At 50.8% G+C, this 16161-nt stretch overlaps 3 protein-coding genes across 3 annotated transcripts; 1 reads left to right on the plus strand and 2 right to left on the minus strand. All coding sequences in view use genetic code 12, as the record gives it.

The window, feature by feature from the left end:
- Positions 1-1140: 1140 nt before the first annotated feature.
- TOM1 (E3 ubiquitin-protein ligase) lies at positions 1141-10515 on the minus strand (the record flags this gene model as incomplete). Its single annotated transcript, XM_034158443.1, has 1 exon — positions 1141-10515. The coding sequence occupies one exon, from the start codon at positions 10513-10515 to the stop codon at positions 1141-1143; it is 9375 nt and encodes a 3124-aa protein (XP_034009688.1).
- Positions 10516-11143: 628 nt separating this feature from the next.
- Positions 11144-14119, minus strand: SPT23 (Spt23p; the record flags this gene model as incomplete). Its single annotated transcript, XM_034158445.1, has 1 exon — positions 11144-14119. One exon carries the CDS (start codon positions 14117-14119, stop codon positions 11144-11146), a length of 2976 nt encoding a protein of 991 aa, XP_034009689.1.
- A 1038-nt stretch (positions 14120-15157) lies between these two features.
- SLR1 (Slr1p) lies at positions 15158-15844 on the plus strand (the record flags this gene model as incomplete). The annotated part of the gene is made up of 1 exon (XM_034158446.1): positions 15158-15844. One exon carries the CDS (start codon positions 15158-15160, stop codon positions 15842-15844), a length of 687 nt encoding a protein of 228 aa, XP_034009690.1.
- Between the last annotated feature and the right edge of the window lie 317 nt (positions 15845-16161).

Consider the following 16161-nt stretch of genomic DNA (forward strand, 5'->3'; position numbering starts at 1 on the left):
AATCATATTATATTATGCTATAAAAGTCCATGCTATTTGCCCATATTGAACACCAGTTTCAATATCCCAATTAAAAAAAAAGAATTGATGGTCACATTGTGTACCATACTTAGGCAGTCATAGCCATCTTCATCACGGCGTAGCCCACCATGACGGGGGCAGCGCTGGTGAGGAAAGTCCCCACCCGTCTCTGCACCATCGCCCGACGCACATTGGCTTCGGGGACTTCATTGTGAACGTAGTAGTAAAGAGGAGAAGCGTCCATGTTGTCTTGTTTGAGTTGATAGTGATGAAAGCAGGGGGGGCGGCTGCTCCTTTTATAGTTTGATTACCATCGCAGAATTCCTCGGTCTCGGACCCTGGTGCCGAGGACCGTGTCGCATCTCTTTGCCGAGGTAAGGGATGGAGGCGGTACGGCTGCGAAAAAGAAATTCCTGAACATCCCACGGAAACATCCGTCGGTAGTGGTAAAATCAAATAAAATTGCTGACTCAAATTAAGAAATTATGAGATGGGTAGTCTAGTTGTAGTCACGAACAACGTGGTGTGCTACTTGCAAAAATTCAGACGAACGCACAATGAAAGAAGTTGACGTTACCAATAATTTAACTCGGTTGGGATTTTTTTCAAATTAAAGTTTTGGCGTCCCGGCTGGCGTACATCCTCGGGTCAAGGGGACCGAGGAACGTCAAGATGCCGAACTTTAATGAAAGGCGCGCTGGCTTCCACACGTGCCGCGGCAGAGTCACTAAGCACCCCACACTCTCCTGCACCTAGAGAGATCATCGAAGGGTGAAAGCATGACCTAAAGGATAGTAAATCAAAGACGAAAATCATGCTGAGTGTAAGACATTTGTGGGTGTGAGTCAACCATCACGCAGAGTATGGTTTCTGTTGTATTGGCCATAGCCTCGGCGGTATGGCGGGTACATTAACCTTAATAACCCGGAGCCTAGTGCCGCCTGTAGACAACAATGGCGATCCTCCCCTCAGGCGAGACCCCTAAAATCCCCTACTCAAAAAAATGCCCCGGAACAACAAAAAAAGGCCCAACAAATCGCGCTTTGTCAATCGAAATAGTATTTATTATGAAAGATATGAAATGATAAAAGCTATTATAATTATTATGATGACAGAATTTTAGGCTAAGCCAAAGCCTTCGTAACCTTCGGTCATAGCCAACAATAACGAGCCCCTGAGCTTTTCATACGTCTCGTATGCGGGCAAGTCGATCTGGTTGAAACAAGTGTGGGACAGCGGTAACCGGTCCGTCAGCCCGTAGTCGCGATGAATGCTAAATTTGCAAGTGCCCAGCGCGCCGTTAAGATCCTTAAACCCATTGAGGGGCACCTTGGAAGTACCGGTAGCAAACTGCAACAACTTCGCCCTTTCCTCGTTGTCGAACAGCTTCACCGCACGCCAGAACCACTGGATCTGAATCAGCGACGCCAGGTAGTTGTTATAGGTGGTGTTGGCAAGCCAGTCGTCGACATTGATATCAGGTAAACCTGAAATCAAGAGCTCAAGCTCCTGTTCGTCAAAAATCAGCACCAAGTCCTTAGGAATGATTTCGTGGAACCCCATCAAGAAGTTGTCCATTTGTTCAGCAACCAGCTCTTGAAGACGGTACTCGACCACTTTACGCACATACTCCTGTTTGTTTTCCTCGGTAACAGGAATATTGCGGCCGTTCTCCACCAAGTCAATAATACGGTGTTCGCCGTAGTCGTCAGCTTCCACCGAAAAGTCTTCAGTAATGATGTCAGTGATATCGTTCTCTAACATCCACACAAGCAGCTTATAGTAGTCCAAGTCCAGCAGCTCCATGTCTTTGAGACTGAGGCCACGTCCTAGAATCCGTTTGTACACCGCCCGACTGAAATGGCAATCAAGGTAGCAATCGTCAAAGATCGCCTTCCCAATCACACGACCAATAAACTTAAAAAACTGCAAGTGCTCTGGATTGACACCCGAAGTGCGGTTAGGGTGGAACGTAGTTGCATCCAGCGCCACCCTAGTGAACAATGCATAGTTAGGATTGAACATTTGCCTCAGCAACACCTGATACCATTCACGAGTGACCCCACCAGCGTCAACACCTTGCTCGCCTTTGAAAGTAACTTCGAGTCTCGCTGTTTTGAACTCTGAGGGAGATTTGAAGAAAAGTGAACGGAACGAGTCCAAGAATACTTGGTCACGTCTCACGGTGAACGCCATCTTTGTCTCATCATCACCGTCCGTGTGCAACTTGCGGTCAAAGTAATTCTTCTTGTTGTCAAACTCCAACACCTTAGGGTTGCGCACAAGCATTCCGAATGGACCCAGCATGAGGTTGGGATTGGTGCGTACCATTTGATTCAAAATCTTCTTATGGTTATCAGTAAAGGTAAAGAAGAGTCGCTCAATCGGTTCCTTGGAGAAATCAATCCGTTTCAGTTCCTCGTACTTGATCGCCTCCCTCATTGGCAATTGTCTCACCTTCAGGTGCTTACACACCACCATAAGCGCTTCAATCAAAGGTAACAAGGCGGTGGAGTGAATCAGTGATTCTGACTCGAGCTCCATTGCTTCCAAGCAGTCACTGAGAGCCCGCCACAACTTCCCAAGAGCCAAGTCAGTATACAACTTAGTAAGCTCTTTGTTCTCTTGTTGATCATCGAACATGTAGTCCAAGGCGGTGAGAATACGCAACAATTTCGCTTGATCGCTCAGTGGCAGCGAGAACTTGGCCATCACCAGCCCCGCACTACCACACTTGTGAGCTTTAACTTCAGCCGTGAGAGTGTCAAGTTCAGCAATTATGGCTTTACCTAAGCTAGTAGCTTGGGCACTTAATTCAGTGCAGAACACTTGTTGAGTCTTCGGGAGTTGTCTCATGTTTTGCATCGCCAGGATTGCTTTGCGGAATGTCAAATTCAGGCAATCAGAAGCAGTAAGCACTCCAATCAATTGACGATAGTTAGCCGTGGGAATTTGGGGATTCAATTGCTTACCCAGGGGCTTGGTAAGGACACGGGTGGCCATCTGGATCACCCCAGTAATCATGTCCATCACCACTTGCTCCTGTTTGACAAGATCTGTACCCAAAAACTTGAGCAAATGGTTGATAGCATACTTTGAAAGTTGAGGCTGCAAGGGGCGTTTCAGTGGCTTAGGGCGAAGGTAAGGGTTATCGTGTTCGCCTAACAAATACACTCTCAACGCGTGGTTTTGTTGTACAAGGTACTCGATGGCCTCGACCGTTTGCACCACAAGCGTCAGCACCAGTGCATTAATCGGGAGTTTGTTGGCGGCTTCGCCGGCTTGAGCCACTTTAGCCCGCCAGATATTCTTCACCAGTCGGTTAACCACTAGCGCCTCATAAACCACCCCCATCAATTGGTTCATCAACTCCACTCGAGTATCACGATTATTAGCCAAATATACTAGCGTATGGTGAACGTGATCTCTCTGGTTATTCAGCATCGGCGCGAAGAAGAGCCGCACCAACAGCACCACCCCTTGTTTGTCCACTAACGGAGCGAATTGCATCTTAGGAGTAGCAGTCTCCTCCGGTTGAGTCACTTCACCCGCTTCATCCTCCTCATCTTCATCGTCTTCCACTTCATCATCGTTGAACCCGAATTGACGAGCCATCGACTCCTGTTGGAGTAATTCCCGGCGCATCGGCTCCGGTAACGCCGCTAAGAAATCGGGGTCAATTTCACGAGTATCGGTACCTGTACTCAGCGCGTGAGCTCGGCGCTCGCGAATGTGTTCAGTGAGTACTTCTTCCCTCATATCGTCGGGCAAAGCCTCAAAGAATTCGGGGTCAATGTCAGTACCGGCAATGTCCACTTCACGATCACCAATACGCACCATCACCGGTTCCACTGGGGGTAACTCGGCTCTTTCTCTGGCAATTTGTTCTTGGCGTTGACGTTCTTGTTCTTGACGAGCCAATTCCGCTTCCTCCTGTTCCTTGCGCTGCTTCTCCTGTTCCTCAAGCTTGCGCTGGTTCATTTCCGCCAGAGGTTCCTTGATGTTCAGCAAAATGTCAGGAATAACCCCAAACACGTAGGCATCACGGAAGTCAGGGTAAAGTATCTTCATCGCGTCTACCCACCGTTCTTTGGTCAGCTTGACATAAAGGTTCTCGTCAGCGTCCCGTGAAGGGCGACGAGGGCCCAGCATGTGGAGCATGCTTTCCATTTCAAGAGGGTGACGAACATTACGCTCTTGACCGATCCGCAAACTAGTACGCAACACCCCTGATTCACCAAGGAATGAGTCTAAGATGTCGGCCCAGGCGGGAGTATCGTTCAACCCAGAACGAGGGAGGCGAAGCTCATAGTGAGCCAACTCATCAGGGGCATCGTCGTCATCGTCATCATCGAAGTCCAGCCCCGTTTCACCAATACGACGGCGCAAGGGAGCTTCGGAATCGTCCCAATCGGGTTCACTTAACGTACCCAGCTCGTCGAAGTCTTCAATAGAAATGACATCACCATCTTCACCAGGTTCATCCCCTTCAACTTCAATGTCAACATCTTCATCGTCATCAACATCATCATCAGCATCCTCATATTCAACTTCACCATCGAACCCGTCGAAGTCGTTGTCACTGAGGGTAATTTCCTCGACGATTTCAAGGTCTTCGTTATCCAGATCTTCAGCCATCATTTCCTCGTCATCTTCCAAATCAGAAAGACCCAGCAGCTCATCGTCATCGGGAGGTTCCTCGCCATCAGAAAGTAACAGTTCACCGCCGAAATCGTCACTGTCATCGTCTTCATCCAGCTCGTCGTCGTCATCATACATCCCTAAAGTGGAGTGGCGGAACATATTGGGAGGGTCGTCCATGTCAACGTCTTCATCATCGGAACCGTTGTCTTCCAGGTTGTCATGGTCAGGTTCGGCTTCACCTTCACCAGCGGGCACTTCCAAGTATTGAGCTAATTCGAGCTTCAGCTTAGAAAGAGTGATCAACAGCTTCAAAGCATGTTTCACGACACCAGGCCAGTCAGGGAAATTCAAGTCTATCGAGCAGATCACCTTAGTCAAATGGGTACCGATATCGTGATCCAACCACGCTTTAGTGATGTAATATTGATCCCATTGAGTGGCCAACCGATTGAGCAAGGGAAAGGCACTCTCACGGAATTTCGGCAGAAGCACTTGCGCCACCATCTCAAGGACATCAGCGAGCTTACGGTAGCGACCTCCTGGGTTATCATTGGACGACACGGTGGCACCAATGATTTCGAGGGTAGTTTCCACCGCATGTTTTCTGATCGACGCCATCTCAGGGTCTTCCTCTTTCGGTTGAGGATCATTAGCAGAATCCAATACTGGCGTCAGAACAAGGGCAAGCAAACAGAGACGAGAGAGGCTCAGCACCACCTGGCGTCTCACTTCAACTTGGAGAGAGTCTCCCGTAGACACTAAGTTGTCGATGATGAACGCCACAGCATTGAAGCCACCATATTGGATCAATTCGCGCTTGGCATCCATATACGAACCAAGAAGCTCAGTGAGTGAAAGCAAAAGGAACAGCACGTAGCCGAAGTCAGGGTTAAGCATCAAATTAGCCGGGTCGTGAGGATCGTCATTCTTGGGAGTGACACCCTCGGGTGTGATCCACCATTGCTTTTGGCAAGCTTGTTGTAATTGATCAAGAATAAGAGCAACGATACCGGTGGACCTGTATTCAGAGTCGGGAATCTTGCCATCTTCAGCTCTTGCCGGGGGTTTATCCTCACTGGGAGTTTTCGTTACCATCATTTTGCCTTCAGGATCAAGAGAACCACCGGAATAGTCCTCTAGTCTCACCTCATCGCTGATACAACTAATATAAGTCAGAGGCTCACGAAGCACCAACAGCAGTGTTTGGAGCAAAAGCGTTTGCAATTCACGACGAGGGCGTAATACGCCGTGGAAAAGTACCTGAGGCAAGTCCAGAGCGAATAGGTGGCGCAACACTGAAGACAGTTCAAACACCGTACGCAAAAGAATAATCACCAGTTTCTTTAGCTCATCGATCTCGGCTTGGTCCGTCTTTAACGGTTGCGAGGTGGTTTGCGAGACCACCTTCATCACCTCACCAAGTAGAGTCAGGTTGGCAATGTCGTCCCGGTGGGCAGGGTCAAGCGCATAGACTAATGCCACACGACAAACAGCAAGCGCTTGAACGACATTGGCAAAGTCCTTAAGATGAAGCATCGGTTGTACTAAGCGGCGTTCGTCGTCCCTGGACATCTTCAAGTAAGTTATCTTGGTGAGGTCAGCCAGTAACTTTTGCTGCAAAGCCAGATCAGGAATGCGGTTCCACACAAGTGCTCGTTCAAGCAATCTGAGTAGCGGCACCAAGGGAGAATCGGCTTCGGGGATCAGCGTTGCCGACGTCTCCTGGTTATTCAAAACCAGATAAAGCTCCTCCATAAGCGACTGGAAAAGCTTTTCAGCAGACTCTTGAGTCTCACCTCCTTTCACCAAAAGGCCACACACCACACAAAGAATACGGGCGCGTTGACGAGGAGTGCCCACCTGAGTGAACAAGTATTTCTCGGCGAGAACGATACCGCAGTCAGGAGTACAAGTGGCACACCATTCAACAATTTTATCGGTAACACCGTCAAAAAGGGTGACAAACTGAGCAACAAAGTCAAAGAACTTCAGCGACCACTGCTTAAGGCGGTGTTGCATCTCATCGCGGTTATATTCGACGACGATAGGGGCGAAACGTGGCTTGTTTTGCTCGAAATTTTCACGTACTGCGCGCCACTGGTCAGGTGATTGTGGCGTAGGCATTTCTGGCCAGTTGACCGGATTGTAGTGGTACAAATCGTGGCCCAGAGCGTAGAATTGAAGAATAGCATCTCGCTCAAGACCAAACCTTTCAAGATAAGCGTACTGATCAGGCGGAGGGCTGACGTTGTCAGCGCAAAACAGCGGAATCAGTTTGGGTGGTTCACTCTTATCGTGACTGCCGTCATAACAATGGCTAGCCATATCGACCACCCACCGAGCTACTTCAGGAGCCACGCGGTCGGCGTTGGCTTCATTGACCGCCGCCAGCATTCTCTCTAATGCACAAAGACCAGCGTCCCTCACTGCCCACGCCGCTGCCTCCACTGGAAGCCACTCATCATCACGCCCCAAAGATGGGTAGTAGAATCGAGGGACGGGTAATGACGCCCACGTCAGTTCCAGCAGAGTACGAGTGACAAACAGAAGCAACTGGTGTAGAGCATGGACGACAAGCAGTGCTGGTTCGGCAGTGGCATAACCTCTTTGGGAGGCAGCAGCACGAGCTAACGGTGCATCGTCCTGAACCAAAAGACCTTGCCATAAGTATTGTAAATGGTCACATACGTATTTCATCGCGTTAGCTTCAGCGAGAGCAAGCATGATCAGTGGCTGCACGTTCAGTTCCACGCGAGTTTTGTGGTAGACACATTCGAATAGCATGTTACTGGCATAGAGGGTATACCCATAGTACATCTGCGGGTCGGCAAACTCAGTAGGGTCAATAAATAATCCACACAAGGCGTGGGCAAGTTTGATCGTAACTGCCACCGTTGACCGACGCGTATCAGCATGCTTGAAATCATTACGTCTCATCATGGGAAGCAAAGTGAGACCAGAAAATATCGGGGCAATCAGCAGCGCTACCAGCACCATAAGGTGGCGAATTTGAAGAGCATTCTTGAACACCGCGGACTTGTTGGTCAAGTCAGCGGGTTTCTGGTTCAGCGGGTCGCACCCGGGAGCTAGCACCCACACAAGCATCGGGTAGGTGGCAAGATCAGACGCCGGCGTCAGGTTTTCCATGTCACTGGGACTCAACAGCTGTCTCCACAACGTCTCCTCAAGCACTACTCTCAGGAAGAACTGTCCCATGAGGCCAATCAAGTTGGGGTATTCGTGGTCAAAAATCGCTGCCACTTGGGCCACTCGTTCAAAGCCAGCGATGCTGGGATGGATGAAGTTTTCCAGAATGGCAAAAAGCAAGTTGGCCACCGTCATGATATCCTGCAAGTGGAGAGTGGCTTCTTCCGGTGCCAATGAATTGAAAAACAGATCAGACTTCAGGTTCCAGGTCAAGAATCGTTGTAGCGTGTCCAGCTGAAGCCTTCGCGAGATCTCACTGATAATGTGAGGTAAGGCATAATTACGATCACCTTCATCAAGACTTTTGAGGAAACCCATCCACGTCAGCACACCTTCCAGACGACAGAAATCGTAAGGCACATGGCGAATAGTGAGGAAGTTGAGCCAGTTTTCAAACGGGATAGCCGTGCGAAGCTCCAGTGCCCAGCCGGTACCCTCCATTGTTCCACCAAGGAAGCTTAAAGCAAAATCAAGTACGTAAGTCCACGGTGTATTACTCCACGAGTGTACTTCTCCTTCATCTGATGCACAGTATTCGATACCTTGGAGACGTTCGTCAACGAATTTAGGGAGTTTCTCAACTAGCTTCGCCACCTGTTTCACAATCTCAGGCTTAAGCTCGGGGTGGTGCCTGCCTAATTCATCAAAGGCACACCCTAGCAGGACCACGGCGTGACTGGCCAGTTCTCGAAGCACTGCTGCCGCCACATCGAGCCGCATAAACTGCTCAAAGTAGACGCCCACAAGGTTGCGATCAACCACCATTTTGAGCCCTTCCTTATTCAAACAAATTGCCAGGAAGATATTTGTCAACGCGGAAACGACTTCCTCGTCAGGCATGAATAGATCTCCATAGTTAGCGACGATAGCCTCAATCACCCCGGCTTCGTTCAAGATAGAATATGCAGTGGGCTCATTATGAATGATATAGTAAACCAGATCAATTGTGGTTGCCACAAGGGAAGCGCCAAATATCTTTGGATGACGTAAGACTTGGTTGAAATTATTAAGTAATGGCAGGTCAAACAAGTTGCGGAGACGATCACCGATATCAAGCTGAATGAGTTGGCGTGCAAGGCCAAAAAGCATCTCTAGAAGCTCGGCCTGGCGGAACCCTAAAGTATAGGTAACCACAGCGTCAGTCGGTGGTCCTTGCGGATGGTCAAGAGCGTACTGAGTCTGGAACGACACTGCATCGATAAGCAAGCCAAACCCGTGTTGATTGACAAACTCGTCCAACTCGTCGGGACAGCTTTCGAGGAAAAGCACCAAAAGATAGATGGCGGCCAGCACCGTGCGGTGGTGGTGGGTGACTTCCTGGGTGCATAAGCGAAGAAACCCCATCAACTCCGCAAGTAACCCGCCCAGAGCAAGTCTCAGTACGCTCGCCTTGGTGCGAATCAAGTTGCCGACAACGTTAAAGAAGAGAACGGCCATCTCCTCGCAGTACTCAAGATTATTGACGACATTATGATGAAACCACCGAATGATTTCAAAGAGGACGCCGTGGGAAACACTGCCGCCCATGCTCCGCACAAGATCCAGCGCCCACATCCGTTTCCCGGAAATGCATTGAAATGCCTTCATCGCCAGCAACGATACAAGGGGAGGCGCCCGGTTCTCGGGAGCAACCAAGTCGGTGAAGAATTTGAATATCAGTACCTCAGCTTCAAACAACTTGCTAGCAACAAACTGATTCAGACAAGCGTTAGTGAGAAATGCCACTCCATAGGCTTTAGTGGCTAGGAGTTGGGCGCGTAAGTCAAGCGCTTCGTACAGGTTCAGATTAAACGCTTTAGCAGTAGCAGCAGCTAGCAGTACAGTAGGCCAGTGGGCTGGGGGCACCGCCTCCAGCGCCCGATCGAGAATCTGTTGGTAAGATAACTGGTGCACTTCCTGTTCGCTAAGGGTAAACTGAGTGAGGCCTTCGCGGGGCTTTTTGCTGGTAGTTTTTGTGGTGTCATCGTTTTCGGCTTCGTAGTAGTACTCATAATGAAGGCGTTTCCACTCCTTAGGGTAGTTTTTGGCGGGATTCAAGGTATCGATATAGGCGTAAGTATCGTTGAGAATCGTCGGTTGCGCGTCGCTGTTGGGCATTTTCGTCACCTGCTGGGCGTATTTGCTGGGCAACTGGGGCGGGTAACTGAGACTGAGGTCGAGGACGGTGTGGCGAGCCGGTTTCGGGGCGGCGAACTTGGCGTGGGAGGTGCGGGCGTAGCGTTCGCCCAAGAGCACCGCTACCTGGGTGGCGTATAACCGCACCAGCACCGTGGGTGTTTGCAAGAGGGCGTAGATGCGTTCGCCAGAATTGTAGAGCTGGCGGTCGAGGCAGTGGTCGAGGATGAGGAAGGTGTATTGTAACACGGCCGAGGCCACCGCTTCATCCTCTGGAGAAAACACCTGGAGGCGAGGATAGGTCTCATCAAGCCCGTAGCGGGTCGTGATTGCCTCCAACACCTCGTCAAACCGGTTAAGCACCGGGACCCACTGGAGAAGGTCGCCCTCGGGGCGCTCCCAGCGCATGTTCAGCGCCAACACCGGCACCAATTGGTTAGTGGGGGTGTTGACAATGGTATCCATAAGCTGTTTAAGCGCCGGAGCCATCTCCAGCCGCTCAATTTGCTCTCGTTTCGATATGCTCATTGAAGTGGTGGGTGAGTAAGGCAATGCGAATTCGCCTCAGTGCGAAGGCAAATATTCTACCAGGGACAGCAGGCACCCTCAGTAGCTAAAGTTACATGTCAAACAAAGCACGAAACAATTGGCGACTACGAAAAACATATATGAATTGCATAACTTTGTCTGTTTCCTTGATTATAACGTAAATTTGGTCGCTTTCTACGTGATGATTTTCTATTAGGAGGGGTTGGCCCCATCCCCCTTCTAATTAGCGAGAGTGCGCGTGCGACGATGGGAAACCATGACATCAACAGACATATTAGCTAATACATCAGGCACACTCCCTTCAAACGGTCAAAGAGGTTACTAATCCTAGATTTGTCTATACTCAAAGACGAACTTCATATTAATTATAAATTTATTGTTGTGAGCGATAGACGATACTGTTCTTGCTCGTGAACAGAGTACACATCGGGACTGATGCTGGAATCAGTAGCCCTGGTATCCCACTTTAACCCAACAGAACAGGGGTAGCTTACACACTTAACTCCGACAACGAAAACCAAATATCCATTATGCTCATTAACTAAACTAAACTAAACTCTCATTACCCAGCCTTAAACCCATGACTGGTGGCCAATGACCAGCACGGCTACCCAGCAATCTTCTCCTTGAATACCCTGGAGATCCGGTCCAGCCCCACCATGAGGTTGCCCACCAGATTACGTACCATTAGCTTGACACCTTCAATCAGCTCGAACCGGTATCCCATCACCAGCACCATGAACAACACCGCCACCGTGATCATCAACATTGGCAACCAGAAGAAGAACAACATCTTATCGTTCTCCATCAGCTTCCGCGGGTGATTGATGTAGGAAATAACCATGTCTTCCGACGAGTCCAGCGTCACCCCTGGGTCTTCGCCTGTGGTGTCCGTGACCGTCGCCGGCTGGTTGTTGAGCATCCGTTCAATCGCCAGTTTCGGCTTCGCTTGGTCCTGCAGCTGGCCGAAGGGGAACAAATCGTCGTACAGCGGAAGCATTTCGTCCTCCAGGTCGCCATTAAACGCATTCTTCACCCGTTGCCACAAACCATGGCGTTCGGGGATGGCATTAGGCGCAGGCTGGGGTTCTTCACCGACTTCCAGTTGATCATCCTCCAGCTCATACTCCAGGTCGGCAAGTTCCAGAGCAAGCTCGGTGGTCAGATTCAGCTCATCGTCGTCGTTCAACGGAGCATTCACCATGCGCAGCACGTGGCGACCAACGCTCATGTTAAGCATCAGCGAAAGCAGGTCAACCAGACCCCGCTTCACCATGAAGTCGCCCGCATTGAACACATCCAACACGTTAGGATCACAATAATCTTGAAGGTAGCGTTGATTAGGCATGCGCAAGTTGCCGTTGCATTGGCACTCCAAAAACATCGTCATGAGTTGACGGTGGCCCGTCATCAGAGCGAGGAATAACGGCGTCACCCCTTGGTTGTCCTTGATATCGGCCCGAGTACCGTGGTTGAGCAAGAACTTCACCAATTGCGAGTACCCCTTGAGCGTCGCCAAGTGCATCGCCGTTTGGCCTTGGCCGTTCATCAACTGCCAATTAACCATGACAATGGGGCAGTTAGGAAGATCGACTAGCAGGAGAAGATTAATGAGGATGGTTTCCGTCAGCATCAGCTGGCGAGGAGCCACCAATTGCTCAACCGCTTGGTGGGCGCGGTCAAACCATTGTTGAGTGCCTTCAACTCGTTGAGTTTGGTTCGCCGACGGCAGTGACGCCATCAGAGATGCTCCCAGACCCGCATCGCTACCAACAATACGGCGAGCGATGTTTTTGGCATCTTCGAGCTTACCATTCATCTTGAGCCCAACAATTTGAAGCGCAAGCTCAATGAGTTGACGGTCAGTATCATCAGTATAGGTGAACACCTGTTGTTGCTGAGTGCCTCCCATCATCAGGGGCTGGTTCTCGAACAGCACGAGTACTTGGCCAGGGTGAGCCGCAGGAGGAAGATAGGTGACAATGGTGGTTTCCAGCCAGCAGTGGGTAGCTAACGCTTGGTTGGCACCAAACTTGACAGCGAGCCCTTGGTGGAAGTTAAACCCAAGAAGAGTGACTTCAATGCCACCACGGATAGGACCTTGAGCCGGGATAATCCGTTGAATAAATGGGAGTGTTGGTTGGGGGCCCAGTTGCAGGCCTGCCATTGGGACCGCCAAGGACGGCTTCATTGTCAAGTAGTTCTGCGTCAGAGTGTTGGTATCCAGATTCAGCACCGGCAGGAAGCCCATTTGCCCGTTAAACATGGGGTTAGTAGCTTGGTTGTGGGAATCGTCAACGCTCAACTTTTTCCGCTTCAAGGGACGGCGTTCTTCAGGAACAGTGAGACCAAGCAAATGCAGAATCTCCAGTTGCAGTTCCAGTTCGTCCACCAGGTGTGGCAGAAGCCCCGGCATGGAGTCCAGAGGCAGCAGATGCAGTAACAGTTGGCGTTGGTCGAAATGGCTACCATCACCGAGGCCAATCAAGTTAGTCAGTGAGTTCATTACCAGCGACGGTTGCAGTTCCGTCTTCACTACCAGCGATGATGGCGCCAGGGTCAGCAGAGTCTTCTTCCGGTCCATGATCATAATCGGCAGCGACAACAGCTTGGCAACGACGTTGCCGTTATTGTCTTTGACCACAAATAACAACTTGAAACCGGTGGCTTCTTTGTGATGACGACAGTAGCAGATAATTCTCGCCGATAACTCCATGGTCTTTTCCAGGTGATCATCGACACCATTGGGAGCGGGGAACAGCATCACCTCTTTACAGTTGAAAATGAGCGCTTTCTTCTTCATGTTCTCGTCTGCCCACAGCAGAGCGCCGGGGCCGAGGCCGTTGCTGTCATCGGTATTTTCGGAAAACCCGGGTTTGCGACGCAGCGCCCGCTTTTGCTCCCGCTTGATACATCTCAGACAGATAGTACACAGCTTAGTCAAGTCCAGCGTAAGTACGTAAGCGTCGAGATGAAGCATCAGTTCTTTGATACGGGGGTTCAACTCCGATAACGGATCACCGAGGCAAAATTTGTGCTTCAGCACGAGGTCTTGGGGGATGTGCAAGAGCATTTGCTTAGGCAGGGGTGAGATCGAAAGCTGGAGCTTGATCTGGGTTTCCACCCGCAGGTAAGCCGGCAACGGCAGAATATCCAAACGGTAAGGGAGACGAGACATCACTTCCGGGGAGAAGTTGATGTACAGCGGATCAGGAACATCCACCAGCTCGGGACACGGGTTCATGTGGGGGTTGCCAAACTTCAATTTGGTGAGCTCGTCACGGATGTAGTCGTAGTCGTCTAACCTCAGTTCCGACAGCCCCGGCAGGAGATGGGATGGCGCCTGGATGGGGCTGGTTTGTTCCGTCACCGGCGCCGGCAGCGGTTCAAACAGCATTGCCAACGGGTCATCGTAGAGGTACTGGGACTGTTTCGGAACCAGGGGATCGTCGAATGGCGGCTGAGGGGTGGTATGGATCGACTCGTACACCCGTTGGTCCAAGAACTCATCGAGGATGTCCGGGTCGTCCTGGGGAAGAAGGAACGTCGGGTCAAGTACGGTATCCTCTACCGAAGACGTCATATATCGCAGTATCGGCTAGCCACGTATTCTTAACGGATGGGGTGGGGGAGTAATACGTTTGAGGGAGCCAGTCGAAGTAAAGATGTTTTTTCGCCCTCGATTTTTGTTGGGCTCTCCCCGGTTGCGAGCGTTTGCCCCGAGGCTTGACCTCACGGTGAGGCCGTAAAAAAGAAAAGGAGGGGTAGGAAGGAAAGGGACACGGACTCCGGTAGTCACGGCGACGACCGCTACCTACTTCCCCCTGAAAGCAACGACACCTTCGGGGCGAGGTGGCTTGACCGTCACGTGATGCCCACCATTCTCTCTTCCTTTAAAGTTAGAGGTCATTAAGGTTTTTGTGGGGCGAGACCCTGTTTGTTTACTTGGAACCAGATTGCACACTGCCCCCCGCCACCCCCCCAGCCTTTAGTGCCGTCGTATCTTACATGAGTGATCATCTTCCGCAACTGTGCGCGCGACGGGGGCAAAATTTTGTGAAACCGTGGCGTGGGTGCGTGGGTTTTTGCGTGTCTGTATGCACGCATTCTCACAGAGACGCTTTCGAGGTGGTGGTAGTGATAAGCGATACCGGTAGGTGGAGACGAGATATCGGAGTCACGGCGGGGGGAAAAAGTTCGGGGTCGTCGGAGTTTGCGAATTCATCTCTTCGGAGTATTCCATGTGATACTCGGAGGTTTATATCACATGCTCCTATGGATCGAACATTCGATGAGCTTCCACAGAATTACTCGTTAGAGCGTCATGATCTAAATGAGTGTTGTGACCTATTTGAGTCGTGACTGACACTCGGTGAGAGACCAATAACACATGCCAGTGGCCAAAGGGCTCGTGGTTGTTGGGAAAGAGTCACATTCCTCAGGTTTAAGATCACATGCTTAAAGCGCCTGACTCCTACACCTTATCGTGACGTAGCAGATCTGTTGCCATCTCTCTCTCGTCTTTCTTGCTCACTATTGCCCTGGCCCCGACACTTCTTTTTTTTTTCGCTCGTGTGCGAATAACCAATTTTTATCCTCACCACCTCCAGCTGGCCCGGCTATGCCCCGAAATACCCTCTACGTCACCAACTTCTCGCGGGAATCGAAAGCGGCTGACCTCGCGCCTGACTTCGAACACTACGGTGAACTTATCAGGCTTGACATCCCTCCTCCCCGTACCGATGATGGCGAAAAGTATGCCTTTGTCGAATACCGAGAGGTGGAAGCAGCCGAGCAGGCGCTTGAAATGCATGGCAGACAGCTTCCGTACGCTAAAGAAGGCGGTTTGATGGTGCAAATGGCTCGTTCCGACCCCTACACTCGCACCCGCAGATCCCGTGGCCGTCGGCGCGATAGACGTGGCCCTCCAGACTATGGTAGAGGCTACGACCCGCGAGGATACGGCTACCCCGACGAACCGCTCGCTCCGGAAGCCTACGGTCCTCGTGGTTATGGATACGCCCCTCGTGGTGGCTACAATGACCGTGAACACAGTCGAGACTACGATAGACGCGAAGACTACCAGTCTTATCGCAGTAAACGCGAGCGCGAAGCTCAGCGTCGATCATACCTGAGACTGCCTCTGCGTGATCGGCTGAGACTGCCTGTACGTCACCGCTCTCGTTCTCCCGTGAGAGACCGTTCCCCTCCAGCTCGGTCGCGCTCCCCCGTACGCAACCGATCGCCTCCTCCTCAATCTCTGCATCCTCCTCGCTCTCCCGTCCGGGACGACGCTCCCCCACTGTGAATAGCCTACATTCATCAGCATGACCCCATCGCAATACAATCCCCACGACATTCCCTCCGTATCCCATAATGTCCCTATCCCATAAATTAATCCCGAATCCTCCACCCATCCCTCATTAATCCCACACCAACTGAAAGACCTCCCTCCTCCTGGTCATCCCACTCCTGGCCACCCTACTGGCATTAATTCCTTCCTATCCCAGGCTTTCCCACTCCTGGCCATCTGTATTTCCTATGGATCATGTTAGACATTTGCATCGAGCATGTCAAATTACTTAGGGAGAACGCTACGGTCCAAGCATCCCATACCTACTAACC

Source organism: Diutina rugosa (assembly GCF_008704595.1).
Source record: "Diutina rugosa strain CBS 613 chromosome Unknown scaffold9_size288278, whole genome shotgun sequence".
NCBI classification, from domain to species: domain Eukaryota; kingdom Fungi; phylum Ascomycota; class Pichiomycetes; order Serinales; family Debaryomycetaceae; genus Diutina; species Diutina rugosa.